The 19770-nt window shown below is 45.6% G+C and overlaps 1 protein-coding gene across 4 annotated transcripts in view; it reads right to left on the reverse strand.

The window, feature by feature from the left end:
- CLSTN1 (calsyntenin 1) overlaps nt 1–13730 on the reverse strand; it is a 48395-nt gene extending 34665 nt beyond the window's left edge. For 3 of the 4 annotated variants that reach the window (XM_070955966.1, XM_070955965.1, XM_070955964.1), the window contains exons 1-2: nt 13525–13729; nt 1279–1401 (exon numbers count right to left, since the gene is read on the reverse strand). In XM_070955966.1, coding sequence (XP_070812067.1) covers nt 1279–1401; nt 13525–13591 — 190 coding nt within the window. In that variant the 5' untranslated portion in view covers nt 13592–13729. Of the gene's footprint in view, nt 1–1278; nt 1402–13524 lie in introns of all 4 variants that reach the window. The other variant, XM_070955963.1, reaches the window with a different exon arrangement.
- Nucleotides 13731–19770: the final 6040 nt, after the last annotated feature.

Here is a 19770-nt window from a genome sequence, read left to right on the forward strand (position 1 = left end):
AAGGTGGGACTAAAACTCCCAGTCTCCTAGTGATTGGCCCAAAGTCACCCAGCTTGTTTTCATGCCTAAAAGCGGAACTAGAACTCACTGACTCCCAGTCTCTAGCCTGATGTCTTCACTATTACATCAAGCTGGCTCTAAGTTTGACTCTCTATCCAAACAACTTATCCCCTTTCAAGGGGAATACTCTGCAGGCTTTCTTCTGCTGAGTATGGCCCCTTCCCTTTTCAGAGGGGAGATGGGAATTCGGCTGCTTTGTTCTTGAGAACTTACAGTCCCTAACGGGTCCAATATCTTGAGGGGAAGAGGTCAGGTTAGGAAAGCATGTGGTGAAAAAAAAAAAAAAAAGCGAGATGGTAACAGGATAGAAAACTTGATCCGGGATTGGCAGCCAAGTCAGGACTTGGCTTGGCCAATCAAAACGGAAATCCGATAAGGGGCAGGGTGACAAACCGGTGATTCTCTGGCTATTTTGGCGTGTCAAGATTAGAAAACCAGGCTGAAGGTGGCCAAAGATTTTCCTTAACGAAAGGCCGATGCTGACAAACCTCCAATTGAAAGCTTGCGTTAGGATGTTGTCTCCTTATGTCAAATGAAGCCGAGGGGCTTTATCGCCCCTTTGTTGACTCAAGTTCATTTTCACAGCAGATCGCCGGCAGCCCTTTAGAGCGGTTGCAAATAAAAAAGTCGGGATGGGTTTCGACTGTCGTCCACTCACCCACACCAGCCTTCCTTGATTACACGACCCAGTGAGTGCATTATCTCCAGTTTGCGTTTCACGCTATTTCAAACCAAAATATTCACATATGAACTGCATTCCGTACTAACCTGCCAATTATTTCTCAGATGGAATTCTGGTTTCACTCTACCACCCCACCCTCTCAAAGCCAATTGCTCCAGCCCCCCTCCAACCCTATTTTATCATTCGCGTTTCTTCCATAGGGATAATGCCCGTCTTGTTTTATGGAATAACTCTGCATATACTTCTCTATGTCAAAGGAGCCTCGGTCACGAAGGAAGGCCTCCTCGCCTCCCCCCCAAACACTCTTAACCTCTTTAAAAAAAACAGGCCATGTTGGTCCTTATTTCCTGGAGTGAAGATGCTAGGAGGCACAAGGGGCCTCTGGTGACCCTCCTCCCCCCTTCCCACCCCTCAATTTGGAACTGATCTATCGGAACGATCATGTCGGCGGCATCACCATCTGTCAACCGAGCTCCTGATGGCCATCATCAAAGAACACCGGGCTCTCTTGCAGGAAGCTTTCGGGAACCCCTTACCTGCAAACCGAAGCGGCGAATCTTTATCCAATGCTATTAAGGGAGGGTCCAAGAGCACTGTGTTGTCGTTTTCGGTAACAATGCCATGGTAGGTGGTTTCAATCCATGGTTTGTGCTTGTTAACTGTAAAATCAATGAACAGAACACAGGTTAGTGAAGAGAGTTGAGTGGAAGGGCCTATCCCAAATGCTTTCGGTCACGGCTGCATCTTCCCTATCCAAAGTTCATGGGCTGACAGCTTGACATTAGCATTGGGGGGGGGGGGATAGGAATGTAAGGAGGAAGGAGGGGGGGATGGAAGCCCAACTGAGCTTTGTTAGAAGCTAAGTAAGGAGATGCAGAACTGGGGACCAAGCACCCGTTTCCTAAATACCGTGATTTTTGGAGTATAAGACGCTCCGGACTATAAGACGCACCTACCTTTTGGGGGGAGGAAAACAAGAAAAAAAAAAATCTGCCTCTGCCTCCTTGCAGCAAACAGCCCCTTTCAATTTCAGCTTCAGCACAGCCTGATTAGCACAAGCAGCTGATTGTGGGTTGGATCGGCCTCCCGACGATCAGCTGTTTCAGGCTGCAGGGATTGCCATAGCCTATTGCCGCCTCCGCACGCCCCATTTTCCGGGGGTGGGGGGGCTACATTCGGTCTATAAGACACACCCAAATTTTCACCCTCTTTTATGGGGGAAAAATGTAGGTCTTATACTCCGAAAAATACGGTAATATACAAGCATCTAATTGGATAAACATGGGATGATGAGGGGAGAAAAGAGGGAATTTTCCTCTGTATTGTTTGCATGGGAAAGCCCCCAGAGTCGGATTCCGCTACTTCTGTAACCAGATAAAAGACAGGCAGTCCTCGACTTACGACCACAACAATGGAGCCCAACATTTCTGTTCTTACGTGAGACATCTGTTAAGTGAGTTTTGCCCCATTTTATGACCTTTCTCGCCACAGTTGTTAAGTGAATCCCTGCGACTGATAAGGTTAGCAACCCGGTTGTTAAGTGAATCTGGCTTGCCCATTGACTCTGCTGGTCAGGAAAGGGGATCGCGTGACTTTGGGAAGCAGCAGCAGCGGTCGTAAGTACAAACCAGTTGCCCAGCGTCTGAATTTTGATCACGCGATCGCGGGGAGGCTGCAAAAACGGCCGTCGGTCACTTTCAATAACGCCGTTGTAACTTTGAATGGTCACTAAATGAACTGAGGGCTACCTGTATACTCTGGGGGGAAAAAAAATCAAGTGGCCAGGAGTTTTTCTTTGCTAGATGACGGAGTGGGACGGTTGACATTTTCATTTGTTTAATCCTGCGTTTGCGATTCAAAATATTACCCTGGAAAGCAAAATCCAGATTAGGAGACCCCGCTCATCACCCCTCCCCCCCATAGCTTCATTGACTCTCCTCTGGATGACTGTCCCCTACATGGGACTCCCCTTGGAGACTCCACAGAAGGCACAGCTGGTCCAGTTGCAAATGGGCTACTGGGTGCTATTTAGGGGGTTGGTTATCCACCTAAAGAGCCTTTCGGGGTCAAGTTATTTGTGGGATTGCCCGTTATCTCCATCCACCCCGCAAGATTTGATAGGTTTGGTGTATTCCAGATCTCTTTTTATTAAACAGGTCCTTATGAAGGGACCTATTGTATCACAGCATCTGGGCTGTGGAAAAGCATACCTGACAAGATCAGGGTGTCTCCAACCCAACCGTACCTGGCTCTAAATTATGGATACACAGAATGAGTTACCAGGTTCATATGATGGACATGCTCAGAAGCTAAAAACTATTGGAATAAAATTTAAGATATGGCTGGAAGAAATGATACAACAACGTATTGGTTTAAAACCAGAGCTGTTCTTACTGGGTATCCTCCCAGAGAAAATTAGTAAAGAAAATATTTATTTGATTATACATGCAATAACAGCTGCAAGGATTGTTTATGCACAAAATTGGAAAGCGGAGAAAATACCTTTGGAAGGAGAAGTAATTTAAAATTTTTTTAGATTGTGCAGAAATGAGTAGATTAACTTTGATGATTAAAGAAAGAGAGGATTTAGAATACTTTTAAGATATGGAATCAATTTTACCATTGGTTAGAAAAGAGATACAAATAAGTAAATTCATAGTTATGTATAAAAATGCTACAATTAGAATATTGTGTTAGTGAAGAATTGTAACGGACTTGGTGAGAATGAAGATAGAGACAACACCAAGATGTCACATGAAAGGAATGACTGATCTATTAAATGTTTGTTTGTCTAAAAAATAAAAAACTTTTATAAAAAAAAAATTGAGTTTTTCATTGCAGTTTGTGTTATGTGGTTCAAGTTTTTAGATGAACAGATTAACAGAATTGGGAAGGACCTTGTAGGTCATCTAGTCCAACCCCCTCCCCCGGCCAAGCCATTTCTGACAAATCTCAGTCCGGTCTCTTCTTGAAAGAGACGGTTTCTTGAAAGATCGATGAAAGATTTCTTGAACGATGATGGTTACTGCCTTGAATTTCATGGCGAGCGGGCGACACTGACTACTGAACTAGGATTCTCAGATGCCACAGACAAGATAGTGACATCCACCATCACTAGCATCCCGCAAGACTTTAAAAAAAAAAAAAAAGATGAATTACTTCGGTTTGCATGCAGCACTGCACGAAGGAGGTTGCATTAAATAAGACCCGTTCTCTTCATAAAGGATAATAATATAATGGCTGAAAGTCCGCAGATTCTGCTGCCAGAGTAAATGGAAATATTAGGGCTTTTTTTTTTTTTTTTAAATGTCTTTTACCCTACCAATAGGTTTTGTAATTTATGATTTAATGCACTCTTTGGTGGCAACCTTCAAACTGTACTTGGAGCACGGAAAATAGCACTGGGCTTTATCTAAAAAAGGCTAATGCAGGAGCGAGAGAGAGAGAGAGAAAAAAAAAAAGGGAGAGAAAGAGAATCCGTATTGATTGGATGAAAAGGAAAAAAAAATAGCAGTCAGACTTGAAGTGCATTAGGAGTGCTTTATGGCAAAAGAACGTTCTTTGAACCCCAGGGACTGGATTATCAATACAGGTAGTCTTCAGTTTACAACAGCCTGTTTAGTGACAGTTCAAAGTTACAAAGGCACTGGAGAAAGTGACTTTATGACCGTTTTCCAGAGTTACAAGTTTGGCGGCATCCCCCTGGTCCAATTATCAAAATTCAGAGAGAGAGATATCAAAAGGATTTTGTGGTTCCCAGTGTTTTTTAAACAACTGGTTCTCTGCCCTAATGACGGCTGGGTAGGCGTGGCTAGGGGGGGGTCATGTGACTGGTGGAAGTGAGTGACATCGAGTTGGCCACGCCCACCCCAGGTTTTGTGGCTCCTGGTGTTTTCTTTTCTGTGGGAAACGGGTCCAAATGGCTCTTTTGAGTATTTAAGGTTGCAGATCCCTGGTATAGGTTCTCCTGCTTGAGCAGGGGGCTGGACTAGAAGACCTCCAAGGTCCCTTCCGGATTCCATCCTATCCTATCCTATCCTATCCTATCCTATCCTATCCTATCCTATCCTATCCTATCCTATCCTATCCTATCCTATCCTAATTCTATTCTTCTATTCTATCTGGCACGGACAAACACCCACTATTAATTACTGTTTATCATTTGGTTCCGCATTCTCTTGACTGTTGAAATGTTGGTGGGAAAAAAAAACAAACCACCAACCCCCTAATTTAAAGTATTTTATTTCAGGAGTATTTCTTAGACATCAGAGAGGAACGTATCAAGCAAAAACACCTTTCCTAAGGCACAAAGGCTTTCAAGAAAAAGAAAAGGGAAAAAAGCTCAACACGTAAGTTATACAAGTAGTCCTCGACGTACAGCAGCTCACTTAGTGACCTGTTCAAAGCTACAGCGGCGCTGAAGGAAGTGACTTTGTGACCGTTGTTCACACTTACGGCCTTGGCAGCCTCCCCGCGGTCATGCGATCGAAATTCAGACATTTGGCAACTGACTCGTATTTATGACGGTTGCAGTGTCCCCCGGGGGTGTGTGTGTGTGTCACGTGATTCCCCTTTTGCGACCTTCCGACAAGAAAGTCAATGGGAAAGCCAGATCCACTTAACAACCAGGTGACTAACTTAACAACTTAGCAGTGATTCGCTTAACAACTATGGCAAGAAAAGTCGTAAAATGGGGGCACTTACTCAATGTTTCGCTTAGCAACATAAACTCTGGGCTCAGTTGTGGTCGTAACTCGAGGACTACCTGTAAATTAGGGACCCAGGTGAATGACTGTCATCACAAAAATAGGGACGCTCTCGGAAACTAGGGCTTGGTCCCTTCGTCCAGGGATGGCTAACCTTTTCCGGACCGAGTGCCCAAAGCGCCCGAACCCCCAAAATACAATGCGTGCGTGGGCCCTGCGCATACGCCCCCCCGTGCACACGCCCCCCACCCTTGCACAGCAGAGACCCAAAGACCAGGTGGCCGGCAGGAGGCGGCGGAGCTGAACTGGGGCGACGGCTCACATGCCCACAGAGAGGATGCTCGTGCCACCTCTGGCACGCGTGCCACAGGTTCGCCATTACGGCCTTAGTCTCTTATGGCAAACTAAAAAAAGACTGTTCCGGGTGACCAAAAAAACGACGATTGTTCAGAAATATTTGCTTCTCATCCCCTTGTGTTGCAAATCACTGCCTTGGACAGATAGAAGGTATTTTTCTTTTCCTTTCTTTTTGCAAAGCTATATAAAAGGCAGTCGTTTTCTGCAAGCTTCAGGAGAGAGAGAGCAGTGTTTGAGCATTAACTTTGCTATAAATTGCAATGGCAGCGTGTACATTCAAGAAGGGGAACGCTCAAGGTTTCTCCTCGGAAAGGGCCTTTTCAAGCAAGTTTCTCACGCCCAAAACAAAAAGTGTTCTCCAGCAGAGTTCCTGCTGTTGTTGAGAACCACAGACTGCAAAAAAAATGCAAAAGCGGAGAGGGGAAGAAGCCTCGTTATTACAAAGCGAGCAATCCCCGAGTCTTCGGAGAAAGGTGGCATATAAATTGAATCATCATCATCATCATCATCCCGAGAATTTAAAAGGAAGCAACAACCCCTGATGGAAATTTAAGATCCATCCTAGGCCAAATGTCACAACTGCCCTCATCTACAACCTGCAATTCCAAAGAAAGGACTGAATCCCAACGTAGATGCCTTGGGAACAAGGGCAAAATAAATTCAAAAGGCTAGCAAACAATCAATCAACCCATCATTCAGAATAGAACTTGGAAGGGACCTTGGAGGTCATCTAGTCCAACCCCCTGCTCGAACAGAAGACCCTATACGATTTGAGACAAGTGGCTGTCCAATCTCTCCTTAAAGACCTCCAGTGATGGAGCAGCCACAACTTCTGGAGGGAAGGTGTTCCCCAGGTTAATTAAATTGTTCTCACTGTGAGGAAAGTTCTCCTTACTTCTAGGTTACTTCTCTCCTTGATTAATTTCCATCCATTATTTCTCATCTTGCCAAAATTCTGGTTGAGCCCCTTCTCCTTTGTGGCGGCCCCTCAAATACAGCAATGTTGCTATCATGTCACCCCTGGTCCTTCTTTTTCAAACAAGGAAACCCAACTTTGTTAAAATCTAGAAGCTACGCGATGATCCCCTCTAGTTAATCCCAAAGATTAAAAACATATAATCTCCTCCACCCGGCTTCCAGTTTTAAATCAGCAATTCACTACAGTATAGCTGTGTCCTGAAGAAAAATATTTGTAAACGAAAGAGCTGACTATCTCCGGGATCATCCTGCCTAAAAGTTCCTAAAAAAAAAAAAAAAGTTCCCAAGGGAATGTTTTTGAGGATCAGAGCTGCTCTTGAAATCAATGCATTGATCCAGAAGACTAATCTATAGGAGAATGTGAATTAGTCAAGTGCCACTAAATCAGGGGTTAGCAACCTGCGGCTCTGGAGCCGCATGTGGCTCTTTCACCCCTCTGCTGCGGCTCCCTGTCACTCAAACTATACGTCGCAACCACCAATGTGTGACACTCGCTGGCATGTGATTTATTGAGCTTTTCAACCCCCCGGCAGGTAAACCATAGATAAATCCAAGAAAATAACAGTTTCAGAAGAAAAGAGAACTTTTTATTCAACTACATAGGCTAGTTTTGTGGCCGCTCAAGAAATAGTCAGGCATGGGAAGGGTTTTGTGGCTCCCGGTGTTGTTTTTTTTTGTGGAAAAGAAGTCCAAATGGCTCTTTGAGTGTTTAAGGTTGCAGATCCCTGCACTAAATGGTGGATAGGAGGAAGATGGAGGATGTGATTAAATCACCGTTCCTATCTTGCATCTAATTTTTTTTTCAAGGCAGACTTGCATCTCGAGGCTGCAAATCATTATTGTACTTATGGGCCGAAGGCCAGTGTATCTTCCCAGATTTATTTTGCAAAAACTGCTAAGCGGTTTTTTTTTTAAAAAATCTTATTAACCTGCCTTCTGCACTCATGCTTACATCAGGCCATAATTCAAACTTGATAAAGTGCTGAGAGGCATCACCCTATAACATCCCTTTTGGCATTTCAGGATTCCTTCCATAGTTGCAGGTAGAAAATTATAGCAGCTCGTTCTGGGAAGAAACAAAAGAGATTTTCTGGCCCAGTTATTTCTTCTTAATAAATCAAAGTTATTCCTGTAGCACTAGAAAAAGCTGTTCCGGTATAAGGCTGCTCAGTCATTCAAAGTTTGCCTCAGCAATTTTCGCCCTCTCAATATCTCACACTTACGCGCAAGTATTCTTCCAGAATTTAGCCTCTGCCTTTATTGCATCCATAACCTTTAAAAGGACAAGCTTCCAAAAAAAAAAAAAAAAGGGGGGGGGGGTGGGAGAAGAAAAGGAAGACCTGAAATATGTTTTGGCAAGGGAAACAACACTACTGTTTTCTCTATTAAAATACACAACAGTTTTAAGATAACAAGCCTTGCGTTGCCTGGAAGGCACAAGAATTGTCAGGGAGAATTAATTCCACATGAAAACTCTTTTATCTATCGCTTACTTTTAAAGGGTTTATTTTGGCTCTCATTATCCAGTGCTCTGTAACTCTGCAAGGAAACTGAAGAAAATGAAGCAGGAAATGGACACCTTCCCAAGTAACGGGGAAGGTTGGGTCCCCCCAACTGTGAAGCAAAATTTCAAGTCTGCTGTGCTTTCCTTGTGCCAGCTGGAAAAATCGATGGAAGAGTGAATTTGTCCTTTCGAAACGAGACACTAATAACACAGCATTTCAGCCATCTCACGTGGCCCTTGTTTTCGGTTTCCACGTCTAATAGAAAGAACAACCCTGAGGTTATTTCTGCAATGCGTAACCTTCCCTGCCTCAAGGCCGAGAAATACCTCTCCACCAAGGGGTTTCTAGAAGAAGAAGAAAATTGCACAGATCCAGTTCCCAGGATTTGAGGTCCCTGGTCGGCCATCAGAAAAACCATTCCACCAGCAAATGCACAAACCCTGCTGCTCTGTGTGTGTGTGTGAGAGAGTGTGTGTGTGTATGTGTGTGTGTGAGAGAGAGAGAGAGAGAGAAAGGGAGAGAGGCAAAGAGACACAGACCGAGAGAAAGAGAAAGAGAGAAAGAAAAAGAGAAAGAGAAAAAAAGACAAAGAGAGAAAGGGAGAGGGGGAGACACACAGACCGAGAGAGAGAAAGAGAAAGAAGAAAAAGAGAAAAAGAGAGAAAAAGAAAAAAAGAAAAAGAAAGAGAAAGGAAGAAAGAGAAAAAGAGAGAAGGAGAAAGATAGAGAGGCAAACACAGACTGAGAGAAAGAGAAAGAAGAAAAAGAGAGAAAAAGAAAAAGTAAGAGGGAGAGAAGGGGGGAAAGAGAAAAAGAAAAAGAGAGAGGAGAAGAAAGAGAAAGGGAGAGAGGCAGACACAGACCGAGAGAAAGAGAAAGAAGAAAAAGAGAAAAAGAAAAAGAGGGAGAGAAAGGGAGAAAGAGAAAAAGAAAAAGAGAGAGGAGGAGAAAGAGAAAGGGAGAGAGGCAGACACAGACCGAAAGAAAGAGAAAGAAGAAAAAGAGAGAAAAAGAGAAAAAGAAAAAGAAAGAGGGAGAGAAAGACAGAGAAAGAGAAAGAAAGAAAAAGGAGAAAGAGAAAGAAATTGAAAGAGAAAAAGAGACAGAGAAAGAGAGAGAGAGAGACAAAGACCTAAACATAGGCATTATATCTTTATTGCCCCGAGAAGCAGATTCATCACACTTAAAGTTTACCTTTCCTTACCACTAATAACAACCTTGAGCTTCCATATCTCAAACAGGATGACAACAAACAGCTTTGCTTTGAATCTAAATAACTGGTGAGGAAGGAAGAGGATGAGGGATGAGGAGTGCTTTATTTAAAGAAAAAAAAAACAACCACCAAAGTTTGCCTTAGTATGTCTGCTGCAGGTTCCTTCCCCCCACCAAAAAATTATACCCCACAAATCATAGAGCCAGAATGAGCATTCTTGTAAAAGACAGAAAATGGTGGTTGCTATGGGTAGAATTATGGGGGTGGGGGGTGGGGAGTGATAGCATTTAAATGGCCAGTTTTGAGTGTGTGTGCGTTTATATTTGCAAAGGGGAATGAAAGATTCCTAAATCTCAGAAAATATCCTACATTTCACAGAAGACACGGGCTGTGTTACCTATTGCGTGTCCTGCCTGTTACGAATCATACAATGCAAAGTGGGGAGGGGGGGGATGCAAAACTACATAAAAGAGGGAAGGTCTGTCCTTGCGTTGGGGTTATGGACTGGAAAAGAGAGAAGGGGAAGTCATGAAGAAATTAAATGCCCTCGTGTGTGATTAGCAGGTAATGAGGAAGAAGGAAAAATTATCTCGCAACAGAATATTATGCACACAATTACCCCTGAATTCAATGGGGCTTAGTCTCAAGTAAGTACAACCCAAACACCATATATATATATGTCACCATGAAGAGGAAGGCAAGTGCATTTTTAAACATCCCCTTTTGCTGGCTGTCCGCGTGAAATGCCTTCAGGGGTTATTAAATCATGCATTGATGTATCGCTGCATTTATAGCGCCCTACGGTTACGTTAGAATGCATATGGAAATATTGTGTGGCATGTACAATATACATATTACTGACCACTAAAATATAACGCCTGATTCATGCTGCAGAGGACAATTCTTTAACCAGCCCCTTTTAAAGCTGTGTCGGTTGCATCGTTTTAGTGTGAAATCTTATAATCTCCGTAAGCTGCGCAGAACTATTGAGAGCAGCTTTTCGGTCTTCCCCCCTGCGTGCAGATCTATCGAAACATTATGTGCATCTTCTGTGTGGATGCTTCCGTCAAATCAAACTCCAATCTTGTGCGTGTGTGTCTACGTAATACACACGCAACGCTGCATCTGTGAAGGCAAGGCTGCACATCAACAAAATGCAAAATGGTGACTTCTCCCTTGGATGGCAATGTTGTGTGCAAATCTATCGCACAGCCTCATGGCTTCTCTTTTGAATTGCAATCCTATGCATATGTAACACAACACTGCCCCTCCTCTGATGCCAATTGCATGCACGTATAACACAATGCTGTGAAGGATTTTCCTAAATGGCAGCCCTGTTCTTTCCTTCTTTCTTTTCTTTTCTTTCTTTCTTTCCTTTCTTTCTTTCTTCTTTCTTTCTCTTTCCTTCTTTCTCTCTCCTCTCTCTCTCTCTCTCTCTCTCTCTAACAAATCCCTAGGACTTCTCTTTCAGATTGTGCGTAGGTAACACAACGACTGACCTCCTGTCTTTGGACAGTACACACAGAATACTACATTGCACCTGCTCTCTTAGACTATGGAAAGAGAGCACAATGTTGTGTCATTTCTTTCCCACAGCAACCCTCTCTCTTTATCCATCTCTAGGTATATATATCACAAACCTGAGTTAATCTGTCTCAAACTACAATCCCCTGAGTGTAACAACACTGTGTGCTGGATTTTGCATAGGCAACACAACACTCCTCTCCCAGAGTGTGCATACCAGTCAACATACCACTTGGCCTTCTCTCCCACACTGCGCATATGTAACACAAACTGAGCCTTCTCTCTCTGGTGGTGCAGATAAAATACAAGACACCTCTTCTCCTAGAAGTGCAATCCTGTGTAGAGAACACGACCTGAAAACATCTCTTCCTCTCTCTCTCTCTCTCACCCTATCCATCCATCCATGTAAATATCACACATTTGGGTGAAATTCTTCAGATGGCAACCCTATGGATATAACAATCTTGCAGTTATTCCTTCGGATTGCAATCCTGTGCAGAGAGAACACTATCCATCTATCCTTCCATCATATCTATCTCATCCATCCATCCCACTTTTCTCTATCTCCTGCTATGTAAATATTATACACTTGGGTGCATCTCTTTCAGATTTCAATCCTGTGCAAAGAACCCTACCTACCCATTTGATCCATTCACCCATCCCACTTTTCTCTTTATCTCCCTCTATATAAATACAACACAATTGGTGCATCTTTCAGATTGCAATTCTATGCAGACAGAACACTGCCTATCCACCTATCTACTTACCTACCTACCCATCCATTCCATCCACCCACCCACTCCATCCCATCTATCTATCCGTTCCACCCATCCATTCTATCCATCTATTCCTTCCTTCCATCTATCCATTCCACCCATTTCACTCATTCCATTCATTTATCCATCCATCCATCCCACCCATCCATTCCATCCATTCCTTCTTTCCGTCCTTCCATCCATCTATTCCATCCCACCCATCTATCCATTCCACCCATTCCTTCCATTCATCCATTCTATCCATCCACCCAATTCATCCATCCATCCCAGTAATCCCACCCATTCATTGTATCCATCTATTCCTTCCATCCATCCATCCATCCCATCCATCTATCCCACCCACCCATTCTATCCATCTATTCCTTCCTTCAATCCATCCATTCTATCCATCCACACATTGCACTCATTCCTTCCATCCATCTATCCACCCAATCCATCCCAGTGATCCCACCCATCCATTCTAGCCATCTATTTATTTTTTATTTTATTTTTTTTATTTTAATTTGATTTATATGCCGCCCTTCTCCGAAGACTCAGGGTGGCTTACAATGTGCTCAGCAATAGCCTTCATCCTTTTGTATATTTATACAAAGTCAGCTTATTGCCCCCACAAACTGGGTCCTCATTTCACCTACCTTAAAAAGGATGGAAGGCTGAGTCAACCTTGAGCCTTGGAGAGATTTGAACTTACAGTAATTGCAGGCAGCTGGTCTTAAGCAGCTTAATAACAGGGTGCCTTAAACCCTTGTACTACCAAGGCTCCCTATCTATTCCATCCCTTCCATCAATCCCTTCCACCCATCTATTCCATCCCTTCCATCAATCTATCCATTCCACCCATTCCCTCCATCCATCCATCCATTCTATCCATCTATTCCTTCCTTTGATCCATCCATTCTAGCCATCCACCCATTGCACTCATTCCTTCCATCCATCTATCCACCCAATCCATCCCAGTGATCCCACCCATCCATTCTATCCATCTATTCCATCCCATCCATCAATCTATCTATCCATTCCACCCATTCCTTCCATCCATCCATCCCACCCATCCATTCTATCCACCCATTCCTTCCTTCCATCCACCCATTCCATCCATCCATCCATCCATCCATCCATCCATCCATCCCACCCATCCATTCTCTCCATCTATTCCTTCCTTCCTTCCATCCACCTATTCCATCCATCCAACCATTCTATCCATCCACTCCCCCACCTATCCAGGCCACTTTTCTCTCTTTCTCTCTCCCCCTCCTCCCTTCCCGTAACCCCCACCCCCACGGGTCCATCTCCTTCGGGGTGGGCAACCCTGCGCTTACACCAGCCTTGCACCCCCCCCACCCACTTACTTCTCTCTCTCTCCCTCGGGTTGCCCACCCTGTGCAGGGAGAGAAGGGTGCAGCACGACCCCCCTCTGCCCCCCCCTCTTCACCTGTCCACCCCCCTCCCCACCTCCCCCTCCCGCACCTGGGCGTTCTCTCTAAAGCCCCCCCCTCACTCCCCACTCCAGGCGCTTATACACCTCTCCCCCTCCCCCAGCATTTGCCTTGCAGCCCCCTGCCCGCCCCTCCCCCTCCCCCTCCTGAGGCGCGCGGGGACCCCCCCCCAGTCAGGCGAGGTCTCGTGACAGCCGCCCCCCCCCAGGCCCCGTCAGGCGTGCCCCCCCCCACAACTTTGCCCCCCTCCCCTCCCCTCCCCGCCACACACACACCCTTCGCCTCACCTCGGGCAGCGCGGAGGCCGCCGCAGAGCAGCGCCGCCAGGAGGCAGGCCGGGGCCAGCAGCCGCATCTCGGCGCCTCAAGGGGCCCCGACGGCGCCCCCGGGCCGACAGCGCACGCCGAGGAAGGTAAATGAGCGGGAAACCGAGGCAGACGGACGGGCGGATGGATAGATGGATGGACGGGCGGGCGAGCCCCCCCCCCCTTCGCTCCGGCGGCCGCCGCGTCCTCCCCCGCCGGCGACGAACTAAGATGGCGGCGCAGGCGCTCGCCTCTCCTCCCGCACCCGTTGCTAGGCGAGGGAGGGAGGGACCAACGGGGAGCGCCGGGAAGGGGGTGACATGGGGCATACCATCTGCACCAGGGAAGGGGGGGATAGGGAAGGAAAGGAGATGGATGGATGGATGGATGGAAGGGAAGAGGCGGGGCCGCTTCGCTGGAGAGAGGGGGACGATGACGATGAATAATAATAATAATAATAATAATAATAATAATAATAATAATAATAATAATAATAATAATAATAATAATAATAATAATAATAATAATAATATAATGGCACTTGGTTGATACCTAGGATGCTGGCAACAACCAGTATCAACCATTAGCACCAGTCAATGGTATTTGTGATGCATTTTTAAATGTTCAGTTGACTTGAGTTTCATGTTGAATGAATAAAGATAATAATAATAATAATAATAATAATAATAATAATAATAATAATAATAATAATAATAAATAATGGAGGTCTTTTAAAGACAACTAAAACAAAAGCGGAATATAAGAAAGAAGTAATTGAGCAGCGAGCTGAAAATTGGAAAAGCAAAGCTCTGCATGGCCAATACTTGGAAAAGTATTGAAGGCAAAGCTGACCAGAAACTAACTTGGAACTGGTCAAGATCAGGAGTATTGAAAAAAGAAACAGAAAACTTTATTTTGGCAGCTCAAGAACAAGCCCTAGCCACAAACTGCATGAAGGCAAAAATTCAACATGTTACCACCAACAGCAAATGCCGCCTCTGCAATGAGAAAGAGGAGACAGTTGACCACCTGATCAGTGGGTGCAGCAAAATTTCACAAACCGACTACCTACAACGCCATGACCGTGTTGCTAAGATCATTCACTGGAAATTGTGCCAGAAGTTTGGATTTGAGTACAGCAAAAACCACTGGGAACATCAGGTTAGAGAATGGGAAACTCAAGATCTTGTGGGACTTTAGGATTCAGACTGACAGGCACTTGGTCCACAACACACCTGACATAACAATAGTTGAAAAGAAAAAAAAAAGTATGGTCCGTTGACATTGCAATACCTGGTGATGCACGGATTGAAGATAAGCAGCAAGAAAAAAATCACAAAGTACCAGGACTTGCAAATTGAAGTTGAGCGACTGTGTAAAAAGAAATTGTGTGTTGTCCCGATTGTAATCGGAGCCCTTGGAGCAATATCCAAAGGGCTACCCCGCTATTTAGAAATTCTAAATTTGCCGGACTTGAACATTTTGACTCTACAAAAAACCACCTTACTCGGAACAGCTTACATCCTCTGACGATACCTTAACAGTTCCTAGGTCCTTGGTTAGGACTTGAGCTGCTGAGCTATTAACCAGCCTCAAAGGCTGTGAATCTCACTAAAGATTTAATAATAATAATAATAGTAGTAGTAGTAATAATAATAATAATAATAATAATAATAATAATAATAATAATAAGTTCTTGTGTCTAGTTGTCTTGGTGTGCAGTGCTCTATAGCGTCGTTTTGAGAGTAGGAGTTGAAACAGTTGATGTCCAGGATGTGAGGGGTCTGTAAATATTTTTACAGCCCTCTTTTTGACTCGTGCAGTATACAGGTCCTCCATGGAAGGCAGGTTGGTAGCCATGGTTTTTTCTGCAGTTCTAATGATCCTCTGAAGTCTGTGTCTGTCTTATTGGGTTGCAGAACCAAACCAGACAGTTATGGAGGTGCAGATGACAGACTCAATCATTCCTCTGTAGAATCAGCAGGATATAACCAGGGAACACAGACTGAAAGCAATTCTGAAGTGTGCAAACAGCACACAAAGTCCATCCAGATCGGGCACCCGAAGGCCAGACAAGGAAGAATGGATGGAAACTGAACAAGGAGAGATTCAACCTGGAAATAAGGAGGAATTTCCTGACAGTGAGAACAATCAACCGATGGAACAGAAGTTGCCTTCGGAAGTTGTGGGAGCTTCATCCCTGGAGGCTTTCAAGAGACCTGACTGCCATTTTGTCATAAATGGTGTAGTAGGGTCTCCTGCTTGGGGGGAAGGGGGTTGGACTAGATGACCTACAAGGTCCCTTCCAACTCTGGTAATCTGTAATGTGAATAAATATTAAATAAAAGTACAAAACCTGGATGTTGGTTGGCCTTGCTTCTACACCCTATGTAGAAAAAAACGGAATGCAATGCTGTTTTTTTTCCTTTTTTTTTTTAACCCACTGAGGTCAAATGCCGGAATAAATGACAAATAACAAGTAGGTGGAATTTGCAATTGGGGCAAATTCTCCAGGATTTGGTCAAGGTGGAGGCGAGACACAAAGAACAATACACAAAGACTAGGCGGAGGGAAAAAAAATGGAATGTTAAATGTTTGGTTTTGAAATCCTGGGAGATAACAGGCAGTTCTCCAAAACTTCCTGGGTTCTTGACATTTTTGTAGTGACCGACTCTCTGTGGTCCTTCCCTTAGTGACGGCCATAAGAGAGGGCCGATCAGAACGTCTGTGGCTAAACCAGGCGGCCGTTAAGTGAGTCGTGTCTGATTTTACGACCACGGTTGTTAAGCGAATCACCACAGTGAGCTGTGTTTTGGTGCTGCTGACATAACCCAAGTGTTTCCCAAGCATGAAAAATTTGCAGGATCTAAACTGGGTCGGTCACCAGAACCAGAGGTTTAATCTTCCGAGCTTTCGGACTGATGCTGGAGCCCATGCTCAGGATGATTTTAAATTTTAGCACATTCTGCTGAAGAGAAGCTCCCTGAGGATGGGCTCCAGCACTAGTCCGAAACCCCGGAAGACTAAACATCCGGTCTGTTCTGACCTAGGCTCCCTTAAAAAGCAGGAAGCAGAGTCTTGGTCCCGGCAAAACCTCTTTTATTTACACGACTGTGCATTCCTTTCATTCACAGTCAGCAAGGCCTGTCCAAACAGTCTTTCAGAGGAATATTTATCAACACAGACCTTATCTCGCTTGGAAAGCTGCCAGGTAACTAGTTTCCAAGCGCGGTACAAGGCAAAACTTGGCACAGAGTCACGGAACGAACGAACTGTTTCCTGCAAAAGCCAACTCCCTGTTCGCTCCTCTTTTATTTCCTAAGGGAGGGGCCAATCACATCCAAGGTGTGGCTTTACTCCCAAATCGACCCTGCTTTCTTAGTTGTTCTTGTCTTCTGGCAGCTCTCCGCATGCACACGCTGGGAACAGGCTCCAGCTATTCCTCTGCCTCGCTGCTGTCTATATCCCTCTCTGCCTCCAACGCAGAGCCCTCGTCCGAGCTTTTCCCAGCCCCCAGGACTGGCCCATGTTCCTCCCCAACCTCCTCACTGTCCGACTCTGCTGCCAGCTCCTCTTGCCACCGGTGGGCCACATCACAATCCCGGTGTCTGTCCCAGGTTGGATCCTTGCATAAAGATTTGGTTAGAAAAATAAGAATGGCAGTGAAACTTATTTTGGGGGTTGGTGGTCTTCTGAGAGAGGGGTACTACATGCAGTAGTCCCACTACTGTAGCAAATTGTTGTACCCCTCTATGAATTCCTTAGAGGAAAGGCAAGATGAATGTCCAACTAAGGAGCAGGTGAATTGCCAAGCTACAACTACGAGAGATCTCAGTTTTAGAAAAATCAGACGCCAGAGGAGGAAGAAATCTGGAGAGGACTACAATAAATCTTGGACGCCCGTGATTCAAGTTTCCTCATTGTAAAATGCCTTGATTGTTTTCCCGTGTTTTCAGATTCTCCCGCAGAGAATAATAAAATTTGAAAGCCTTTATATCACGGTACCGGCAGTTCAAGCTTTTCCGAATATCTTCTGAATAGCTGCCCTGTCCTCCACCTCTATTTTGTGTCTGTAGATTTCCTCTGTGTAGGAAATAACATTAACCCTCAAGGCCTTTTTAGTATTTTTCCTTAAGAATCTGAGCCCTGGTTGCTGTCAAGGCAAAGGGGGGGGGGGAAAGGCGCTGGATTGTATAAATAGGTAATCATATTAATAATGGAAGAGTCTGTAGCCTTGCCAATAGCAAATTTTCAATAAGGGGGATTTAATGACGCCCAATCCTGGAAGAAGGGGGCTATTAGGCTGGACCTCAAGCCAAGCACTGCCTGGTTGCTTGACTGGAATTGGGCACAGCAAGGGAGCTGCTGCCACAATTTGGAGTTTTGCAGAATTTTTGACGGCTTCCCACCCCTCCTCACCGGAAGGCAGACAGAATCCATCGGCTGATTTTTTGTGCAAAATCAGAAAAGACACAAGACAGAATACGCTCGGAAGCCTCTGGGGTGTTATTGTTTACAGCTCGAGTTTTATTTTTAAATCGGTCACGTGGGCCTGCTTTGCGCCAAGGGGATGGCAATGTCCTCCCCAGGCAGGGCTTTTTTTAAACGCGAAGAGGGAGGAAAAAAAAAAATCGATGTAACTGATCATTTCCTGTGTGGACGGCCTCTCCCAACAACTCGCATCTCTTTGCCTCCAGGGGGAAAAAGAAAATCCTTTTGGGTAAGAGAGAGATTCATAACCAGACAGGGGCAGTGGGGGAGAGTGGGTGGATCAAACTTTGGGGGCACCCTTGGGCATGCTGTCCTCTGGGGGGGGGCTTCAAAAATTTTAGCAAGGGGTTCCCTGCCCGGTTGCTGGGCGGGCGTGGCCATGGTGGGCGTGGCCTAGTCAGCCTCCTGCACCACGGTAGGGGAGGCATTTTTGCCCTCCCCGGACTCTGGAGGCTTTCCTCAAGCCTCCGAGAGGGTGAAAACGGCCTCCCCAGGCTCCGGAGGCCCTCTGGAGGCTGGAAACGGGCACATTTCCAGCCTTCCCAAACTTCTGGTAGGCCTGTTTTTCACACTCCCCGAGCCTCCACGCGTGCCCTGCACTTATCTGCATCCAAAATGGGCCGTGTGGGGACTCCTGGGAGGGGAGGGGTGAGCGGGACGGGGACAGCCAGGAGTGGGATTTCGAGGTTCTCCAAACTGCACAGAATCTTAGCTAGAGGTTCGCCCGAACCCCTGCGAACCTCCAGCAGCCTACCCCTGGCTGTCCTGGGTGAGGTGGGGATGAACGGCAGGAAATATTGGTTAAATAAAGGCGTGGCAACCTCTTTGGGGCAGCCCCGTGTGAGACGTTTTCTATCCAAATATATATTCTTTATACCGTATTACATCTTCGCTTAAAATATTAACAATGGTCTAAGAATCCGTGTCTCCAAGTTCATCAAATTAGCAAACTTCCTCAAACCAGGATACTGGTTTGCAGGATACTGCAAAATCCCCATTCCCTCCCCACTCCTAGGGGAAGGATATTGCAAAATCTCCATTCCCACCCCACTCTGGGACCAGCCAGAGGTGGTATTTGCTGGTTCTCCAAACTACTTAAAATTTCCGCTACCGGTTCTCCGAACTAGTCAAAATTTCCACTACCAGTTCTCCAGAACCTGTCAGAACCTGCTGGATTTCACCCCTGGGGGCATTCACTTATGTGCTAGTCGTTCCCAACTCTAGGGGGCGGTGCTCATCTCCGTTTCAAAGCCAAAGAGCCAGCGCTGTCCGAAGACGTCTCCGTGGTCATGTGGCCGGCATGACTCAACGCCAAAGGCGCACGGAACGCTGTTCCCTTCCCACCAAAGGTGGTCCCTATTTTTTCTACTTGCATTTTTTTAATGTGCTTTCGAACTGCTAGGTTGGAAGAAGCTGGGACAAGTCACGGGAGCTCACCCCATGACGCGGCACGAGGGATTCGAACCGCTGAACTGCCGACCTTTCGATTGACAAGCTCAGCAACTTAGCCACTGAGGCACCGCGTCCTCCTCTTACACTCCCATATTTGGGGTGGCCCTGTATCCTCTCTCTGTCTCTCTCTCCCTGTCTCTCTCTCCATCCCTCCCTCCCTCTCTCTCTCTCTTTCTCTCTCCCCAGATCATCTCTGTGGGCTGCCTGCAGAGGCTGCAGACAAATTGAAAAAAGCACAAAATACTTTCCCTTGATATTTTGGAGACGCAGGAATTCTTGGCTAAC

The sequence above is a fragment of the Pituophis catenifer genome, unplaced genomic scaffold (assembly GCF_029215685.1).
Source record: "Pituophis catenifer annectens isolate HBS135680 unplaced genomic scaffold, rPitCat1.0.hap2 SCAF_18, whole genome shotgun sequence".
NCBI classification, from domain to species: Eukaryota; Metazoa; Chordata; class Lepidosauria; order Squamata; family Colubridae; genus Pituophis; species Pituophis catenifer.